We start from the raw sequence: 18715 nt of genomic DNA on the forward strand, positions 1-18715 counted from the left end.
TACCCAGGTTACTCTGCCACTCTGCATTTAATCATCCACAGTGTCTGTTGTCCTGCCTTCCTCCTCTCACCCTGATCGGTCATGTGCATCCCTGACCCTGGTTCTGCTAGAGGTTTATTCCTGTTAAAAAAGGAGTTTTTCCTTCGCACTGTTGCCAAGTAATTGCTGATTGTCTGATTGTTGAGGTTTTCTCGGTTCTAACACAGGTTGTTAGAACGTTGGATGGCTGAAAATTTCCTCCAACTCAACGAGGGGCAAACCGAAGTCCTCGTATGTGCTCCTGGCAGATTTTTAATCGCAGATAGTGAAAGCTCTTGGTCCTCTCTCGGGCTACGTCCACACTAGCCCGGGTAGATTTGAAAACGGTGAAAACGCGTCTACACTAGCGTTTTCAGTCGTTTTCACAGAGTTGTGCATCCTGATTGATACGGCCCAAAACGCTTACATTCCACGGAGATTTTCCGTTTTCGTTTTAAAAAAATAATCCTGTCCACACGTAAACGCAGAAATGAAGGAAAACGCTGCTAGGAACATGCCAAAGCAACAGGTGGTGATATATTCCTAACCGTGTAGAAATGTTGGCCAATCAGAAGTCTAGAAGCCTCGGTGGGAAAAAGTAAACAAAACTGGGGCATAGAAGCAGAACCGAGTCGTATGTGTGGAGGGACAGTAACTGTGTGTATATGTAAGCATTTAAACACCGCAGAGAGTAGAAGTAACAGTATTGTAGAAATTAATTTCACCGAAACAATAACGTGGCGCACAGTGTGACGTCAAAAAAAAAGGCGCACATCTTTGACGCTGCGTTTTCTCCGTTTTCCTCGTCCACACGTAAATACAAAAACGGAGTTTTCAAAAATATCCACCCTGGCCGGAGTTTTTAAAAATCTTCGTTTTCAGTGACCAAAAACGCCGTTTACGTGTGGACGAAAGGTGCAAACGCATAGAAAAATCTGCGTTTTCAAAAATACCCGGGTACGTGTGGACGTAGCCTCACATTGGATGGTCATGTGAAATCTCTGGTTCGGTCTTGTTTTTATCATTTAAGAAATGTGGCTAAGCTAAGCCAGATTTTATCTCGCTCTGAACTGGAGATTGCTATACATGCATTTATTTCCTCGTGCTTGGACTATTGTAACTCGCTGTTTATGTGTCTAAGCAAAGGTTCTCTGGATCGTCTGCAGCTAGGCTTTTGACAAAATCCTCTAAGTATTCACATGTGACACCGTTGCTATCTCATCTCCACTGCTTCCTGTTGAATTTAGAGTCCATTTTAAGATCCTGGTCTTGACTTACAGAGCTGTGCACGGACTGGCACCAGCCTACACCTCTGATCTGCTACAGCTCTATGTCTTTTCTTTTTTTTCTTTTTTTTCAAAAAAAAAAAAAAAGAAAATTTATGACTCGTTATCTTATGTGCAGCACTTTGTGATTCTGTCTAGAAAGGTGCTATATAAATAAAATTATATTTATTTATTATTTTGGGTTCATTATTTTAAAACATAAAGCGCCTTAAGGTGGCGGCTGTTGTTATTTAGCACATAAAAAAAAAACTGATTTAAATTGAACTGAAAATTATTATATAATTATTATACATAGAGGGAATTCTGCAGTTGTATCCAGAACCGCAGAACAAGAAATATAACAATGGAACAGACACTTCTGCCTCTACTGTGTGCAGGTCAGCCATACGGCCATGTTGAAGCTCTTGCCTCCATGAAAATGGCCCTACAGAGCCTTTTCAGATGAACTCTGTGAGCTGACATGAAACATTAAAGTTGTAAATCTTGTCACTGGGTCAGGCCTATCTGATTTAACACTTTGATTTACACAGCAGCATCAGGTGGGGTTTAATGTGGGCTGCAAGCGCTCCTCGAGTATTTAATTTGTCATAAACACAGCAGAAGAACTGATTTATTTGCTTACAGAGCAGCCATGCAAACTCACACTGCAGTTATGCATACACAGGTTGTTAGAATACAAGGCAGGAATGTTGGACTCCACCAGTAACAGTGCAAAGAGCTTCAAAGAAAGGTATGTAGGGAGTATAAACCACTGAATAGCTTTTGCTTAACAAAAACAAAACACTCTTTTTCAATAAATCTCAAGGATTATATTTAAGAGCACGTTTGCACCCATGGATTGAAAAGATTCATTAGCTGAATCCAAAGTTACAGCTATGCTTTTTTTCCATCACTGAGGCTGAAGAACATAAAGGACAAAGATAAATGTCAAAATGTTAGTTTCACCAAAGAGACCCACCACACATACTGACATGCTGAAGTCAAACAAAAACCTGATTTAAGCGACGGAAAGTTAGACCATCAACCATTCACGACTGATAAAACAAGTCTGCTAGTCTAGTTGTTCAGAGGCTGAACTAACAAAGTAGCAAAAGAGAGGAACAGGTGATGTAAAATAGCCCAACAAGACATCCCTAAACAAGGGCAAGCAGGCGCCGTGTATCCAAGTACGAACGCTGAACGTAGATGAGACTATTCTGACTAAGCCTGCTCAGTGCATGCTCAGGAGTAAAAGCTTTAATGTCATCGTTAAACAAATCAACAGCATCAATGTGACATGAGTCAAACTGCAAATGTGATTAGGCATGCTTGAGGTCATCACTCCCCTTTTCACCCTGACAAGTAATTCATACAATGATCATCTATAATTGCATACCCACACAAGAACATTGTCACTCAAACAGTTTAAACTACACCAATTATCTTTGCCAGCTTTCTCAGCCAAACAGCGATTCTTAGTTACCAATCTGGCAACCAGCTCCAAACATTTGTTTCAGGCCCTGAGAGCCACGTTAAAAAAAACAAAAAAACAACAAAATTAATTCCAGGTGACCAGCTGGGAGCTGCCCTGGGAAACAAACGAAGAGTAGAGACAGAGCTTCACGAGGTCAGTGCAGCATTAAAAGCAACCAGAGCTGGTTTACCTCAGAGCGACTCTGGAACGAGCATCAAGGGATAGCTGCTGCTTCAGAATTTTGAACCTAAGCTGTATTACGTTTGATGAATGTAGCTTTCGTTGCACAACTTTCACTGTTTTCCCTCCACCTGCATTACAAATAGTCTGTTCACTTTGCAGCTTTTGCATAAAATACTTTTTTAAAGGGTAAACAGTTCACAAGCAGAGTGTTTTTTCCCCTTCTTGCAGTCTCTCAAAGAAAATCTCAATAGAAAACTTGAACTTGCTTGCTGTACACAACAACACTGCTGACCCTGACCATGAAAATAACACTTTCTGTATGTTCCTTTTCCCCCTGCCAACAGAGCACAGCAGAAATATCTGACTGAGCATGGCAACCGCAAACTAATCCGCTGCATTATCAGTGTCATTAAAGTGTCATTACAGTTTGCTCATTACTTCCTCTCTGTGGTCAGAGGTGACAGCAGAGGCCTGATTTCATGCAGAACAATGAGAAAAATCAATAAACTAGCCATGTGCAGCTGATGAGTAACCCCACAGATTGGACTTGAAGCCAGGAGCACATTTCCATTGAAAGTTAAAATCCCCAACAGATATCGACAAGCTAAATGATAATCACACTCCATGCAATCTTCCAGCTGTAAACTTCTGCTAAACCTATACATACAGCATTTATTAATGTGAGAAATCTTTAAAATAAAATAAATAAATAAATAAATTTTAAAATAAAAGTGTGATACTTTGAAATGCAGATTGAAATACTTTATCAAGAACATCTCTGCAATTCTCACTCCATCTCCATTGACTTCAGCACCAAATAACTGAACAGTTACACTGGGGGGGAAAAAACAGAAGGAAAGAAAAATTTAAAAAAGGGCTTTTGTGCAGGACTCCGCTTTGAAAAACTACTAAGAGTCTAATGGATGCATAAACACACTCTCCAAAAGGTCAGCACGGTTGCTAATGTAATGAAAACGCTGTTGATTGCTGCTTTTATGTCAAGGAAGCCAGAGTGAGTTTGGCCAGTTTAATAAATGATCGGTGTCGTCGCCGGTGCCAGAGCTGCATACCAAGCAGCGGCGACGGCAGATAGTAACAGCTAGGTACGGGGGCTCGGGAGAATGACATTTTCAGAGATGTACAGAAGAATAAATGATAAGCACGAGAAAACAGAAGCTGGGCTCATTAGACGAGAGCTGCCATTTTGAAAGGACAGATTTTAACAAAGGGCAACTTGAGGTGGAGCGATGACATTCTCTTTTGCTGAAGCCTCTTTATTAACTATAGATTTCTGGGCAAACATATCCGATATCTGCCGAGCATTCCCCACGGGGTACGCTGTCCTACTGTCAGCCGGATCTCAACGCTCAGACTCATGTTCAACATACCTAAAAGAACAGTCACAGGAGAGCATTCTCCCGAGGCACTACACACACGCTCAAGCCTGCAGCCAATAAGGTCATGTGTCTTCTTCTGACAAGCCAAGGTCTGGGCAGCTTTTGGGGGTGGAGGAATTCAAGGGAAGTGTGGGGGGATCCAAAGGAGGTGTGTGTGCGCGTATTAAGGGGGGGGGGGGGGGGGGGGGTTCAGGAGAGTACTTTTGCATTACAGGCAACTCTTCCTCCATACCTGGCCAGCAATCTCATGAGAACTGTCACAGTCTACACACCAGGCTCACTGAAATTCCCAGGCTGCTGATAGGTCCATTCATTCTAATACTAGCAGCGATGGCCTGCACTGATCCTTCCTCACACACAAACTTAGCATACACACACACAGGTGATCTCCCAGCTCAGTCCCACGCCAAACAAGAGGAGACATTTGGAGACATCACCAAATTCCCTGCTATACTAATAATAACAACAACATGTGATCAGTGTAAAAACATAACCAGCCTCGTCTTTCTATGAAGGGGTGTGGCAGCTGAGCCACTCATCCTCACCATTTAGTCCATACAACCTGCTGCAGTGGTGGAGCCATACATTACTCCAAGATGTCGCGGTTCGCATTTTCCATCACAGGTTAGCCAGAAGAATGGCAATCACGTGCACTCAGCCACGGATAAAAGGTGGCAATAACGCCTACAGCTCAAACATAGGTGCTCCCCTCCTCCTGCAAGCCATGTGATATTGGGCGATTGTAACTGGCTTCGTACAGGTTGCAGCCTTTAACGCGTGCGTTTCCGACGCAAGCGCGTGAAAAACGATGATTTAAAAAGTTGGAAACAATTGCCTGCTCGTACGAGAGGCAGCTTGACTGACATGGAAACATGGCGGAGGTTGGTTTTCTCCGGCCAGTGCAATGCAAGTTAGGATACCAGCCGCTCCGTGAACTCTTTAGACTCCGCACTCACCGCACGCTCGATCCTGCGGCTTCAAAGGCCAAAAGAAGGGAAAACGGAAAGATAAGAGACAGAAAACCAAACTCACCGGGCGACCCCCTGCTGCAACCATGTGGTCTGTACAAGTCGCCCAAGAAAGAAAAAGCAAAAAAACGACGCGATGCAACCACAAAAGTCAGCAATTAGAGACCCCCACAAGTTTCGTTAATTCAAATGAGCATCACGGCGACTGAAAGACCGCAGATCCATTCAGAAAAAAATGCAGCGCAGTCACAGAGCAGAGAGAGGGGCTGGGACTCTCACGCTCACACACAGCATGCAGTTTGATTAAAAAGCTTGGTCGGAGAGGTCAGGCAGATCTGCTGCTGCCAGGGGGGGGGGGAGATGGTCACCAGATTAAACCGATTACGGGGGGGGGGGGGGTGTAAACCTACCTTCAAATGCTGGGGCATTTCAGGCAAGTCAGCCCTGAGAAGATGCACATTAGCCGGCAGCCCCGCTCCTCAGCACTAAAATATCCTGCGCGTTGAGGGGAAATTTCCAAGTGGCCAACAGTGTGTGAGCAGCAGAGGTACCGTGTGTATGTGTGTGCGTAAATGGGGAGGGGAGGGGACGGGGGGATAATCCTACGGTGGGGCAAAAAGGAAATGCGTCATTATTAATGGCCCAAGCGTTTTGTAGTCCGTTTGGTCATATCTGTACCCAGTTAAACTACAAAATGGATCGGGTTCGGTGATGTAGTGTTAGTTTCACACTGTTCTTTTTCTTCCTGTTTTTTTCTTCTTCTTTTTAGTAACAGACGAGCATTGATGTGCTAAAACCAGAAACTAAAAAGAAAAGAAAAGAAGAAGAAAAAAGACACGCAAAAATCACCACCTGCTCAAATATTTTGAAAGTCCAGGGCTTGGGAAAAAATATTCAGCTTTGATTTTATAACACAGAAGGAAATGTACCTAGTTGATAATTCTCATATTTAATGCTACTGCTTCTTCCCACACTGAAAAAAATGGAAATATCTGACTGACTAAGCAGTATAGTGGACAGCAAAAGATCTCTAAACCACTTGTAGGGTCACAAAAACATGTTCATACACCAGTGACTGAGAGAAACTTTCTCTCTCCAGCAGACAAATATGCAGATGTTGATACTGATGTACAAAACTGCACAATATGAGCCAAATTTCCAAATCAGGAAACACTAAAAAAACAACAACTTTTTTTTGACTGAACACTGAACTGAAAATCAGCAGATAGAATAAATTGAGCTTGAGCTTATAGGACTGGCACATTTTCTAGAATGCATCTTAGACTGTCTCCATCACCTCTCAGGTTATATACACACAGTCCCTTTGACCTTGACTGAGTTATTGTCTTAAACTCAGTGAAGTTCCCCCAAAGCCCCAGAGGACAGCTGCACATATGTCACAATAGTAATAAATGAAGAACTATGTATTAAGTCAACGTCATGAAAGTGGATGTCTGAACTGCTAATTTCATCCAGGCCACAGTTCTGAATCATCAATGTTTGTCAGCCTTCTTACTGACATTCACATCACCCACGGCCTGCCACGCCACTAAAGTGAGGAGCTGAGCCAGTAAGTTTCTTTTTAATAACCAACTGAACTGCTTAGCGGCTTTAGAACTGGGAAATAATGTAAAAACAATCAGTTATGTGTGTTATTATGTTATACCAGTTCAACCCACTTAATCAAAGTGGTCAAATGGAGCTCTATGTGCTCCATGATTTAAATGATGGATTTAAACCACTGATTTAAGCCATTTGGGAAATGGGACCCAGCAAACTATGTGGGAGCGAGACAAATAAAGGAAACTCTACACAGTATTTAGGTGTTTTACTTTACAGGGGCCACTCTGGTTAAAACTGAACAAGAATATAAGTTGAGGGATCGGCAGCAGTTGTTCCACATGTTGTAAGTGGATATCGGGTTCTTGTTGTCAGGGCAAACTGGGGTGAAATGTGAACCTACGTGGGGGGAAAAGCTCAAAGATGTCGACCCCAGCTGGAGCAGGACAACTACAGCTAAATACCAAACATTCTCATGGAAGCCCCTTGATACCCTCAGTGCCGTTAACTCTGTCTGCCTCACGCTGAGGTCCGTCTGCCCCTGTAATCTCAATACTTCCACAACGACTCCAGCTTAAATCACCAGGCACATTAATGAGCATTACAAAATAAAAGCCTGCAATTTTTCATTTTGCTTTCAACAAGTACTCATAGACATGAAAGAGGAGGGGGAAATCCTTTCAAGTACTGCAGACCTACCACAATAAGAGCTATTCGGCTGTAACACTTTGATTACTGCTTTAGTTTGATGAGCTACATCTATACCACAAAACAACATGCAGGGAGCCACAGCACACAAACTACTAGGTGGGCACATAATATGCTATTTACACTGTGCCGAGTTAATTGCAATGAGCAGAAAGCAAAATAAAGAAATGCATAAATCCTTCCCCTGCACATGTAATCACCTTTAAACCCTCTACAAACCAATATCAGCCAAATGCCGCCACCTTGTGGCAGAATACATGCAATACATAAACGAGGGCAACACTAACTGCAATTTAATGCTCTTACAGATTTTAAAACTTTTTATGAGGTAATAACTAAAAGTTTTGGTTTTTTAGATGTTTTGAGGAGGTTTAAGTCTGCAACATAAGATTCGTGACAAACCTATCAAAACTGTTGCTGCTCCTAAAGAAAGATTGAACATAGATTCAAAAATTAGACGCTTTCCAATCCAGACTTGGACAGCCAATAATCTTTTATGCTTCTTCATGTTAGTAAATGCAACTGCACAGGAGGAATATGCTATTAGGTTTTACTTTGAGGTGAAATCATTTTGGAAAAAAAACAAACTGCATCAGTTAACAGAAATATACCCAACAAATGTTGTATCTGTACAAGCAGAACATCTTTAATCAAAAGATAAAGGTGTTGACAAGATTTTGTACATGGCAGAAAAATACATTTAGATGTGAAGCACACACAAATCATTCTTAAACGTGAGCTTTATAGGTTCTGACTGCAGTTTAGTTTCAAATAACCATTCCTTAAAATCTATTCTGTTCCATGTTTTGCATTTAAATCACAAACACACAAAAACCATCTACTCCATTTCATTTAACATTATGGGCTTTGGTTCATGTATGTCGGACTCCATGCCTGGCAAGCTCAATCTCCTGCGTGCAGCTGTCTCAATCTTCTGCACCAGCTCCACATCCCAGGGATGGGTGACAAAGCTGAGCACCTCCCCATCCTCTACACCACCTGCTCTCCCTACTCTGCCTGCTCGGTGGATATAGTCCGTGTGGGATTCTGGGAAGTCGTAGTTGACCACCAAGCGCACTCTGGATGTGTCCAGGCCACGTGAGGCAATGTCCGTGCATATCAGCACGTCTACGTTGCCCTTCTGGAAGGAATGGAAGATTCCTGCACGCACAGCAGCAGGCATCTCCCCTTGGAGACGTGCATGCTTTACCCCCATCTCTTCAAGCGAGTATCCAACCCAGTTGACGGTGGAAGACTTGTTGCAGAACACCAGAACTGCGCCTCCACCTCTGTCTTGCTGCAGCAGCTTCAGAGCTTGGTGGAGCTCTAGGATCTTGTCGGCACCTTTTACCTTCAGGAATGTCTGTTTAACATGGGGCATAAGAAAGTGCAGCATCTTGCTCCTAATAATAACTATTTTTCCAAGATCTGTCACCTTGCTGAGCACGTCGCCCACACCGCCTGGGAAGGTTGCCCCAACCACGAGGAGCTGTGCTTTGTGACCCAGGCCACGTGTTTCCTTGGGATCACTAGCAACGTTGACGTGGAGCAGGATGTTCTCCAGCATGTCAGAAAAGCTGGGGTCGAACATTGTGTCAGCCTCATCAACCACAAAGAACCCCAGCTCACTCAAATCCAGACAACGCCTCCGCAGGGCCTTGACCAGAGCACCTGGCGTAGCCACTAAAATATCCGGATGATCCCTCCTGAAGACTGTCTTGATGTGTCCCACACCTCGTCCTCCTCCAATGGTCCTTGTAACGAAACCAAATGGCGCACACAGAGTCCTGGACACAGCTGCCACTTGCTCTGCCAGCTCTCTTGAAGGCACAAGAACCACAGTGCATATCTTGTGTGCACTCTCAGAGTAACTTTCAGACTCCCTATCAGCCTGCAGTCTGTGAATAACAGGTAGGAGATAACTCAGCGTCTTCCCACTGCCAGTCTCAGCAGCACAGAGTACATTGTGACCTCTCATGACTTTGGGGATGGTCTGCAGCTGCACAGTGGTGGGATGTTTAATACTGAGAGTCTCTAAAGTCTCCACCAGCTCCTTGCAGATGTGGAGATTATTAAAAGTGGCTAGCGGTTTCTGTTCAGCGTCCTCATTCCCGTTTTCAGCAACGTAAGGTGCAACAGCCCTGACGTTGTTGATGCTGAAATAGTCACCGAATGATTTGTTATGTTTCCATCCTTTAGAGCAAAGAGAAGGCTGCTCGAATTTTCCCAGGATGTATCCGGCAGACTGGTTCAGAGCTGGGTTCTTGCTCTGGATGAGGAGCTTTCCAGCTTTGATGGTGTTGATCTTGCTTTTGCTTCGAATTTCCTTCACGTTTTCAATGCGTCTCTGCAGGTACCGGGGAACACGAATGACCGCGGTCTCTGCCCCAGTCTGACAGAAGCGACTCTGACCGAGAGATCGAAGCCAAGCCGACGCTTTAAAAAGCTCACAGCAACACAATCTTCTTGATCCGAGAGCTCTGGACGCTACCAAAGCCAGATGGGCGACCTTCACAGCCTGCATTTTAAATACTTAACCGGCTCGCAAGTGTCCAACGGTCGGCTGACGAGAAAAAGCAACAAAACTGAACCATAAAAAAATTGGAAATAAAGCCCATTAAATTCACTGTAATTCCACAAAAGACAATATAAAGGTCCAAAAGGCGCAGAAATTTATATACTAGACAGTCATGTCGCCATGCTTTCCCGGCGAGTGCTGATGATGTCAGTGGGCGTGGCGTGACGAGGTGTACAGAAAAGCCGAATCCCGATTCAACTCGTGTGTTTTGTTGTTTGATTGTTTGAGCTAAATTTTAACCAAAAAGACAGAAATGTAGCTTACGAGAGAGTTATTACTATTTATTATAATATTACACGTCCTATATTAACATGCCATCACTATTTATTTATTTTTTAACATTTTATATTTATCATATCTACTTGTGTAATGTGAACGTTTGCAGTCGGTGGGGTGGTGGTTTGCACTGTTGTCTCAGAGGAAAAAGGTGCTGGGTTTAAAAACAATGGCTGGGCCTCTCTGTCTGGAGTCTGCAGTTTCCCCCTATGGTCGTTCGCCTTCTATCAGGGTAATCCAGCCTTTCAAAGACACACGTGAGTTAGGTTAACTTGTAATTCAGGATAGCCATAAGCTTGTCTCTTTCTCCGTGTTAGCCCTGTGACAGACAGCCTGTCTAGCGTGTATCCTTCCTAGAATAGGCTCTGGCCTTTAATCACCAAGAACTGGTTATGCAGAAGAAAAAGGAAGGGTGAGATAATTGGCAAGAGCGGAAAGAAAACATAATGAATTTTTAAAGGTATGATTATATTTAAAGATACACACTGGCATTATAAAAGAATACATTTATTAAACAAAGTCAATCGAGGGTCCCAAGAAAAGAATTCTACCTGATTAGTGCATCCACTTTGAAGTTGTATTCATCATAGGGCTGTTACAATGGTAACTCATTCATCTGTTGCCTGGCTTGGGCATTCAGCACAGCCTGCTGTATATGGTAATGTAAGAAACTGTAATAGATTACTCTAGGGTGAGAAAGCACACTGTCATTGACTCAGCAGTGACTGTCAATAACAGTCCACATGACTTTGACTTTGAGTTCTCCTCAATCCCCTTCACCAAACAACAAATACCATTTGTAGAAGTTGTAGCCTTAGCACTACATTAATTATAATAATCAGAATCAGAATACTTTATTGATCCCTGGGGGAAATTATTTTTTTGTTACAGTGCTCCATTATAAACAAACATTAACAAGACAGACAATACGCTAACTAAGAATATATACATATAAAGTCACTTATTAATAAATAGCTGAAAAAGAAACGTGTAGTTGTAGCAGTAAACAGTGTGTTAAGTGGATGTGTTGTACAGGGAGATGGCCACAGGCAGGAAAGATTTCCTGTGTCGTTCAGTGGTGCTTTTCGGTAATCTCAGTCTCTCACTGAACGTGCTCCTGTGACTGACCAGCATGTCATGGAGTGGGTGGGAGGTGTTACCCAACATTGTCTTTATTTTGGACAACATCCAATAATAATAATGGATTGCATTTACATAGTGCTTTTCAGGGCCCTCAAAGCGCTTTACAATTCCACTATTCATTCACTCTCACATTCATACACTGGTGAAGGCAAGCTACAGTTGTAGCCACAGCTGCCCTGGGGCAGACTGACAGAGGCGAGGCTGCCATATTGCACCATCGGCCCCTCTGGCCAACACCAGTAGGCGGTAGGTGAAGTGTCTTGCCCAAGGACACAACGACCGAGACTGTCCGAGCCGGGGCTCGAACCGGCAACCTTCCGATTACAAGATGAACACCCAACTCTTGAGCCACGATCGCCCCTGACTTTTCCACCATTACATTATAAGAAAAAGACAAGAAAAGGTATGGGTTATTTGTGGAAGGACAAGTATGTAGCAAGACTGATGTCATGCATCAAACCATTTATAACCTTAGGCACGGTAAGAAACAAAATCCTACAATTATGCAACACAAAAAATTACATGCTGAACAAGAACATACAGAAAGAACAGTACAATGACACATGCATAAGATACCACTGGGTGGGGCCTGCTTTTGCCTTCAGAATGGCTTTAATTAATTTTATGGCACAGCTTAAACAAGGTGGTTGAAACTTTTGGCCTGTTGGTTCTTATTGACATGATAGCTCTATGCAGCTGCTGCAGTGTCATTTGCATATCCATGATGGGAATCTCCTGTTCCACCAAATCACAGTGGTCCTCTACTGGACTGAGATCTGAGTACAGTGAACTCGCTGTCATGTTCAAGCAACCAGTTTGAGAGGATCTGACCTGTGGGACATAGAAACCCTATCCTGCTAGATGGGCACACTGTGATCATAAAAGAGTGGACATGGTTAGCAACATCATCAAACCAATAAATCCAATTTTCTATGGTCCAGTTTTCCCTGTGTGTGGCATTTGGTATGGTCTTCTGCTGCTGAAGGCCATCTACATCAGGATTTGACAAGACTGTTGTGTGCTCAGAGATGTTCTTCTTCATATCTGCATTGTAACAGCTGATTATTGGAGGTTACTATTGCCTACCTCAAAGCAGTCTGGCAATTTTCCTCTGGCATCAACAAGGCATTTTCACTGACACTCACTGGATATTTTCTCTTTTTTCCACCATTCTCTGTAAACTTCAGAGATAGCTGTGTGGGGAAAAATCACAGTAAATCAGCATTTTTCTGAAGTACTCAGACCAGAACATCTGTCATCAACTACCATGTTGACAGTTGAACAGACACACCTAATAACACCTTTGGTTTGCGTTACTGAACCCAAAAGAGGCCAAGATTATGTTGTAATTTACTGATTCCTTTAAGATTTTAAACACAAATTTAATGAAATCATTAGAGCCTAACCTTTTACCTAAAACGTGGCTGAGATGTGTTCTTGTTGGGCTTTTGCTCCAACATTTTAATTGTCAATATCATCACAAGAGGTATGACTGTTGTAGATCCTGCTGGTGCCCAGTTCCTTGAGGGGGATAATTCATTGTTGCTTCAACACTGGTGTGCAAGCTTATAAAAAAGGAGACTAATCTCCATAGGCATGCATCTAGAGAGGGTCCAAACAGGGGGAACAAGCAGCTTTACTGCCATTTTACTCTGCCTCTCTTCAGTTGTTTAATGGAAATACTCTTATGACTGTGTTTTGATAAGGGACTTTGTATCTTCCCACACAGCATATTATTTTATGCAAAGGACAAAGGTATTTATACATCAGGGGTGAAAAAAAATCAGCTGTCTGCATCAGTGCTGCTGTCAGATCTAGCATTGATTGTGTATCAGCTACCCTCAGCATGTGCTGAACGAATCAGCTCATTCATTGATTTAGTGTAGCTTCAGAACATCACACACTCTTTCAGTATTAGAGACTCTGTCACATATTGGCCAAACAAATGCTCTGGCAGTAGGAATCCCTGTGTGCTGTACCCAAAGTAGGAAAGAGCTGAGTTGACGATGTATTAGTCTATGTACTACTTCATGTGAATTTATTTAATTAAGCATAACACTGCAGGGCAAATTTTAAATAGTGTGAGTCCCCTATTCATACAAGGCTTTATGACCAATCCGTGTTTGTTGAATTATTCAAGTATTAGACATCAACATTCAGTTCCAGAGATTGACCAAAAGAGGGCAGTATACAACTTCAAGGTAGATTTCACACCAACCAAAATCCTAATCGGAGAAATGTCAGTAAAGGCTTGCACTGTTTTTCAAGTCTGTCCATTTCTTTCACATAGACATATACAAACAAAAGCATAATGTGTCTGCATTACTGTTCGTTTTGTAAACTATATGCATCACACAGACACCTTTTCTGCATGGTAAATATTGCTGCTAGTCTGTAAATCTACCCCACAAAAAATAAAGGTATAATTTGCACACAGAATTAACTGCATTCAGACATTTGACAGCATAGATAGTTTCTTATTTCTCTTTTACTACTTTCATTATCATGAGCTTTTAAAATCTTATCAGCTGACATGCAGATACGGAGTTGCACACAGTTTGATATTCACTGACATTTTGTGAACATTGCACATGCTGCCATGGTGCTGCATTGCATTTCTGCAGTGTGTGCAAACTCCAATCCTTGAAAGAATGACACCTCTGAAACAGGACCAGTGTGGGGGCAGATGCTGCTTTTTTTTCCTTCATAACTTTCTTTACAAGAACATAATATCACAAACCACATCTACAGCCTCCTACACAATTTGTTTTCTTTATCTTCTCCCTTCAAAGGTCATCTGCGACGATAAGAGATGCAGGTAACCTGAATTAGAGACGGGTGGGTCTGGAGACATGACTTCTGCACAGGAGAAAGTTCATTCAAGTTATATAATTGCAACATGATAATATAATAATTCTATAATTTCTAACTACAATATTATTATACTAATATACACGTGGATCAATTTCAGCCAAAGCCTTTTTTTCATTCCTTCCTCATTCTGTTTTATAGCCAGTGCCCTAGTTGTATTTGTAATTGAGTCAGATACAACTATAATTTTAATTTACATTTTTAAGGCAGGTTGTTTTCTTAACCCTGCTACTAAAAATCATTCTAAACAAACTGCTGCAACAACGATATGTGGTGTTTGTTTTAAATATGCTTGGTTCCTCTTTTCAGTGGTAAGGCGATAAGATAAAGTTTGAAAAAGCCTTAAGATTCATATGGTGACTTCTATGCATAATGTAATCTATAATGCAATTTACTTACAAGAATGTGGCATAGTTTTACGGTAATTTTATTTAAGTCAATATGCATCTATGAGAGACAGGTATTTGTTCTCTTTCTGTGCATTTGTATAATTTAACAAGTACTTTGCAAAAGTGGCATGACATTAATAGGTGAAAAGATTTAGAAAAACATTTTAAAATGTATATTTGGAACTCTGGAGGACTCTGTAATCCTCCAGATGTAGAAAACTAAGTAGAACACCTGCCTACAGACAACGCTTCATAAAATGTCAAATAATAAGAAAAGGGTTGAATTTTGTGCTTTTGCTTGGAAATAAAGACCACAGGAAATGTGATATTGATGTTTTCAGATGCATTTGAGAACTGAGTGCTTGTCTGAACGCCCACATGCTTCTTGCATAGGTATATGTGTGTCTGTGTCAGAAAAATAAGACGGTGTTGACTGCTGCATATGCAGAAGGATGGGGCGAATTATAGCAAAAAGTTCTGCTGCTGAAGCAGTTTTTTTTTTAAAATATAAAGACTCTTTTTTGCCCTTGCAACTGCTTAGATTTCAGGAATGTCCATCTTGATTTTTTTCTCTCACAAACAATAATGTATTGTCTTATTTACTCTTTAGTGCAACTTGATCATAAAAAGTGCCTTTATATCTATGCTTATCAGTGTTGCAAAAACCTTTGGTGAAACATTAAAAACTTGCAGTAATTTCTTGATCAGCTGCAGATGTGTGTGTGTGTGTGTGTGTGTGTGTGTGTGTGTAGGAGGGGTGACAATGCAGATGCGAATATGCCCCACTGTTGCCTATTTTATCAAGAGATGAAAAAGATTTGTGTATAACTGGTTTGCACAAATATTTCTAGAAGGGTGAAAGCAGGAAATACCTAAATGCTAATATAAATACCAGAAATATCATCAAAGCAGCAGCCCGTTAAGGTTTTAGAGTATGCCAACCTCTGTGTGACTTACCCAATAAAGATTATCCTGAAAAGATTGATGGGTTAGAGCACAAGGGTTAAAGGTAATGGAGCAGCCCATATAAAGATGGATTTACTATTGCTTTATTCTAGCCGCAGATCTACTCTTACCTCGTCTTTAGTGAGAAAGAGTCAGAATTACATTGTGATTTAAATACTAAATGAGACATTAAGTCATTAAGCAAAACCATTCATTTGGATGCACATTAACAAAACACCTATCTAAATAATTTCTGTTTGAGTGGCCATGCTTGCCTTTTCAACCACTTTTCTTTTGATGCATTCTTATTACAGTGCTACAGTATGAAAATCCACCAAGTCCCACCAAGAGCAAAGCAGTGTCCAAATGAACAGTTAGAGCCATCGAAAAGGCTGGGAAATACCAGTGAGAAACACTTCTCTTGGCTCTGTAGATAAGGGGATAGAATAAAACAGCTTCCGGAAACAAACAAACAAACAAACAAAAAATCTGTGTTAGAGTTGCTATTCAGTCAGCACCATCTACAGGCAAAATCACAGCACAAGCAGCGATCAAGTTGTCTGCCTCTTTGTATAGCCCATTCACAAGCCTAAATTGGCTGATTAGAAATTAATGGGCTTCAGTACTGACAGGCTTGAGGGATCTAAAGGTAAAAAGTGCAGGATGTCATTATACTTACTTACCCATCCTGGCTTGGATTAGAACCACACAAAGAGGGAGGGCTGGGGGCAGGTGCAATTGATGTAATGTAATGGGTAGCGGTTGGAAGAGACTGAAGGACCAATTAAAAAGAGCAAAGTGGCTGCAAGACCCAGTTGTTACAAGGTCAGTAGGGACAGTACATTCCGCTTCAAATTTGTGCATGTTCGAAAATGTAAATATTTTTGAATTTTAGATAAATCTCTCCACTGTTATGTGCATATCATCAAGCATCAGCTTGTATATTTGGTTTTAGAAGGCAAAGAAAATAATGATGAACGACTCCCATGAAAATGAATGTTGACAACAATTAACAACAATTAAGCACACGCATTACAGATCATAAAACGAGTGGGCTGGAGCTTTAATTTACTCCAACTACCCATTTTTTTTTACATAGCACCTTTTAAAAGGCAGCACATGTATAAGTAGATCTCACCAAAAACAAAGAGCAAAGAGAACTGTTAAATTATGAATAAACGTGTAAACAAAATAGAAAAATAAATTAAAAATGGCAATATATTTTCGGTATTTCAAACAGGTTAGTAATTTCATAACTATTTATTGGGCTGCTATGGGCTTATAGCAGCCAAGGAGATGTGTGTATGTGTGTGCTTGCGTGCGCGTGCCCTGTGTTGTGTTGTGTCTGCTGACGTCACCGCTGGAACTGCCTTGTCACGCGGGGTTAGTAAAAGTTGGGATAGGACCTCCGTGGAGAGATACAAGAACAGATAGGAGGAGAGAGAGGGAAACAGAGAGAACGGTAGATGAACGGCGACTTTATTGTGACAGTTCATCGGTTCCACACCGAACATTAACCGCGGGGAAGCGCTTCTTTGCCGCTGACGAAAGGTCGGGAGACAGAGAGAAGTAGTGAGACGAGTAGAGACGGAGGGGGGCAGCCGACTTTCTCTGAAGTTGAAGCCAGAATTGCACTCGTTAACTGCCGGGGAGGAAGAGGAGACCAGCGACCTGCATTTTTTTTTTTTGGATTTGTCAGACGAAGGAGGGGGTGGGGGGGAAGAAAGCTCGCGAATTCAATGAACAAAAAGTTGAAGTTTGGCGTCCGCCGTGGCAGTCGGTAAATGTTGTGACACTTTAGGATATAGCGTAAATTGCTCCAGCGGTCGACGGTCGAGTGGCGGGGTAAAACCCGAGCTGTCAAACCCGATGACTACTGCAAACTGCCCCGGGAATGAGGAGCTGGACTTCAGACTGATATTCGGAGAGGAAGGGCAGCAACAACCGTTAGGCCCTGCAGGTCAGTGGGTTTCCACTGTTCCCAGTGGTATGTTTTATACTAGTAGTAAACTTAAGGCACTTGTCGTGTAACATAAATTAGTCAGTATCTACTGCTACTTTCAGTTACCCCGCCGTCTTTCAGCTGCAGCCTCATACCATACAATCTGTAATGTTTTTTCTCTCTCAAATGGAGCTTTTCAAATATTACATGCCTTTTCTATACCAAGCTCGTACACACACCACCAGCTGTCATTAGCTTGTCATGCTAACATAGCAGGTTAGCAGGAGTGCTCTTATTGCCCTTGGTTGATTTAACAGCGAAAGTTTGAACTTGCAAATGTCTCCTACATTTTCTTTTTGCAACAGACAGTCTGTGAACTGTTAACCGCCTCTGAAATCTGGGGTGGCTGGGGGAGCCTTATGGCTTAGTTCCTATGTTTTAAGTGAAGTATAACTGAGAGAGTCATACACCTTGAATGTCACTAGGTACATATCCACAAAAGTAGCACATGGTAATGTTGTCAAAACTTTTATTAACTCATTGTTTACAGATAAAATGAGAAGGAAGTGCAAGCTTATCCAGAAAAATAACTGACTGCATCTTGCTTTGATGCAAACAATTATTATGAAATACTTTTTATTATTATTGTTGTTATTATTGTTATTTAGTCACATGCATTATCAGTAATTAAAAATTTCAAATACAAAGTGCAAAGACGTTATGTTGTCCACTTAGTGTGGTTCAAAGACCTAAAGTAATTATTTGAAACTTATACAGATTTGTAATTTACAAATAAATTATGAAGAAATTGTGAAAATAATTTCTTTAATATTTTAAAATTTATTTTCAGTTTCAGTTTGGGACAAACTTTAGTCAATACAAACACTACCTTTGCAGATAAATTTTTGCAGACAGGGCATACACAGAGATGAGGTGGCCCTCAGCTTTGTAACTTGACAAATTCCAGGAAGAACTTTGTTTGGACCGTTTATCACCTC

The 18715-nt window shown here is 41.6% G+C and overlaps 3 protein-coding genes across 5 annotated transcripts in view; 1 reads left to right on the forward strand and 2 right to left on the reverse strand.

Annotated features, from left to right (window-relative positions):
* LOC147338775 (talin-2) overlaps positions 1 to 5857 on the reverse strand; it is a 103922-nt gene extending 98065 nt beyond the window's left edge. The window contains exon 1 of one of the 3 annotated variants that reach the window (XM_086277172.1): positions 5716 to 5857. The gene's annotated coding sequence lies outside the window, so the exon portion shown is untranslated. Of the gene's footprint in view, positions 1 to 4882; positions 5622 to 5715 lie in introns of those variants that run through there. The other 2 variants (XM_086277256.1, XM_086277335.1) reach the window with 2 other exon arrangements.
* A 2342-nt stretch (positions 5858 to 8199) lies between these two features.
* Positions 8200 to 10287, reverse strand: ddx28 (DEAD (Asp-Glu-Ala-Asp) box polypeptide 28). Its single transcript, XM_086298570.1, has one exon. It carries the CDS (start codon positions 10095 to 10097, stop codon positions 8412 to 8414), a length of 1686 nt encoding a protein of 561 aa, XP_086154696.1. The 5' UTR covers positions 10098 to 10287; the 3' UTR covers positions 8200 to 8411.
* Positions 10288 to 17495: 7208 nt separating this feature from the next.
* Positions 17496 to 18715, forward strand: part of nfatc3a (nuclear factor of activated T cells 3a) — a 60168-nt gene continuing 58948 nt past the window's right edge. Inside the window, exon 1 of the mRNA XM_086277457.1 lies at positions 17496 to 17735. Within this exon, the coding sequence (XP_086133583.1) occupies positions 17645 to 17735 (91 nt within the window). The 5' untranslated portion in view covers positions 17496 to 17644. The remainder of the gene's footprint in view (positions 17736 to 18715) is intronic.

Source organism: Aulonocara sp. 'chitande type north' Nkhata Bay, linkage group LG1 (genome assembly GCF_057382095.1).
Source record: "Aulonocara sp. 'chitande type north' Nkhata Bay isolate Kocher_YH1m ecotype deep benthic linkage group LG1, A_spYH_male_GT1.1, whole genome shotgun sequence".
Taxonomy (NCBI): domain Eukaryota; kingdom Metazoa; phylum Chordata; class Actinopteri; order Cichliformes; family Cichlidae; genus Aulonocara; species Aulonocara sp. 'chitande type north' Nkhata Bay.

Excerpts from the sequence above, each read along its gene's own strand:
- ddx28 (XM_086298570.1), bottom strand. The coding sequence starts at position 10,097 with ATGCAGGCTGTGAAGGTCGCCCATCTGGCTTTGGTAGCGTCCAGAGCT.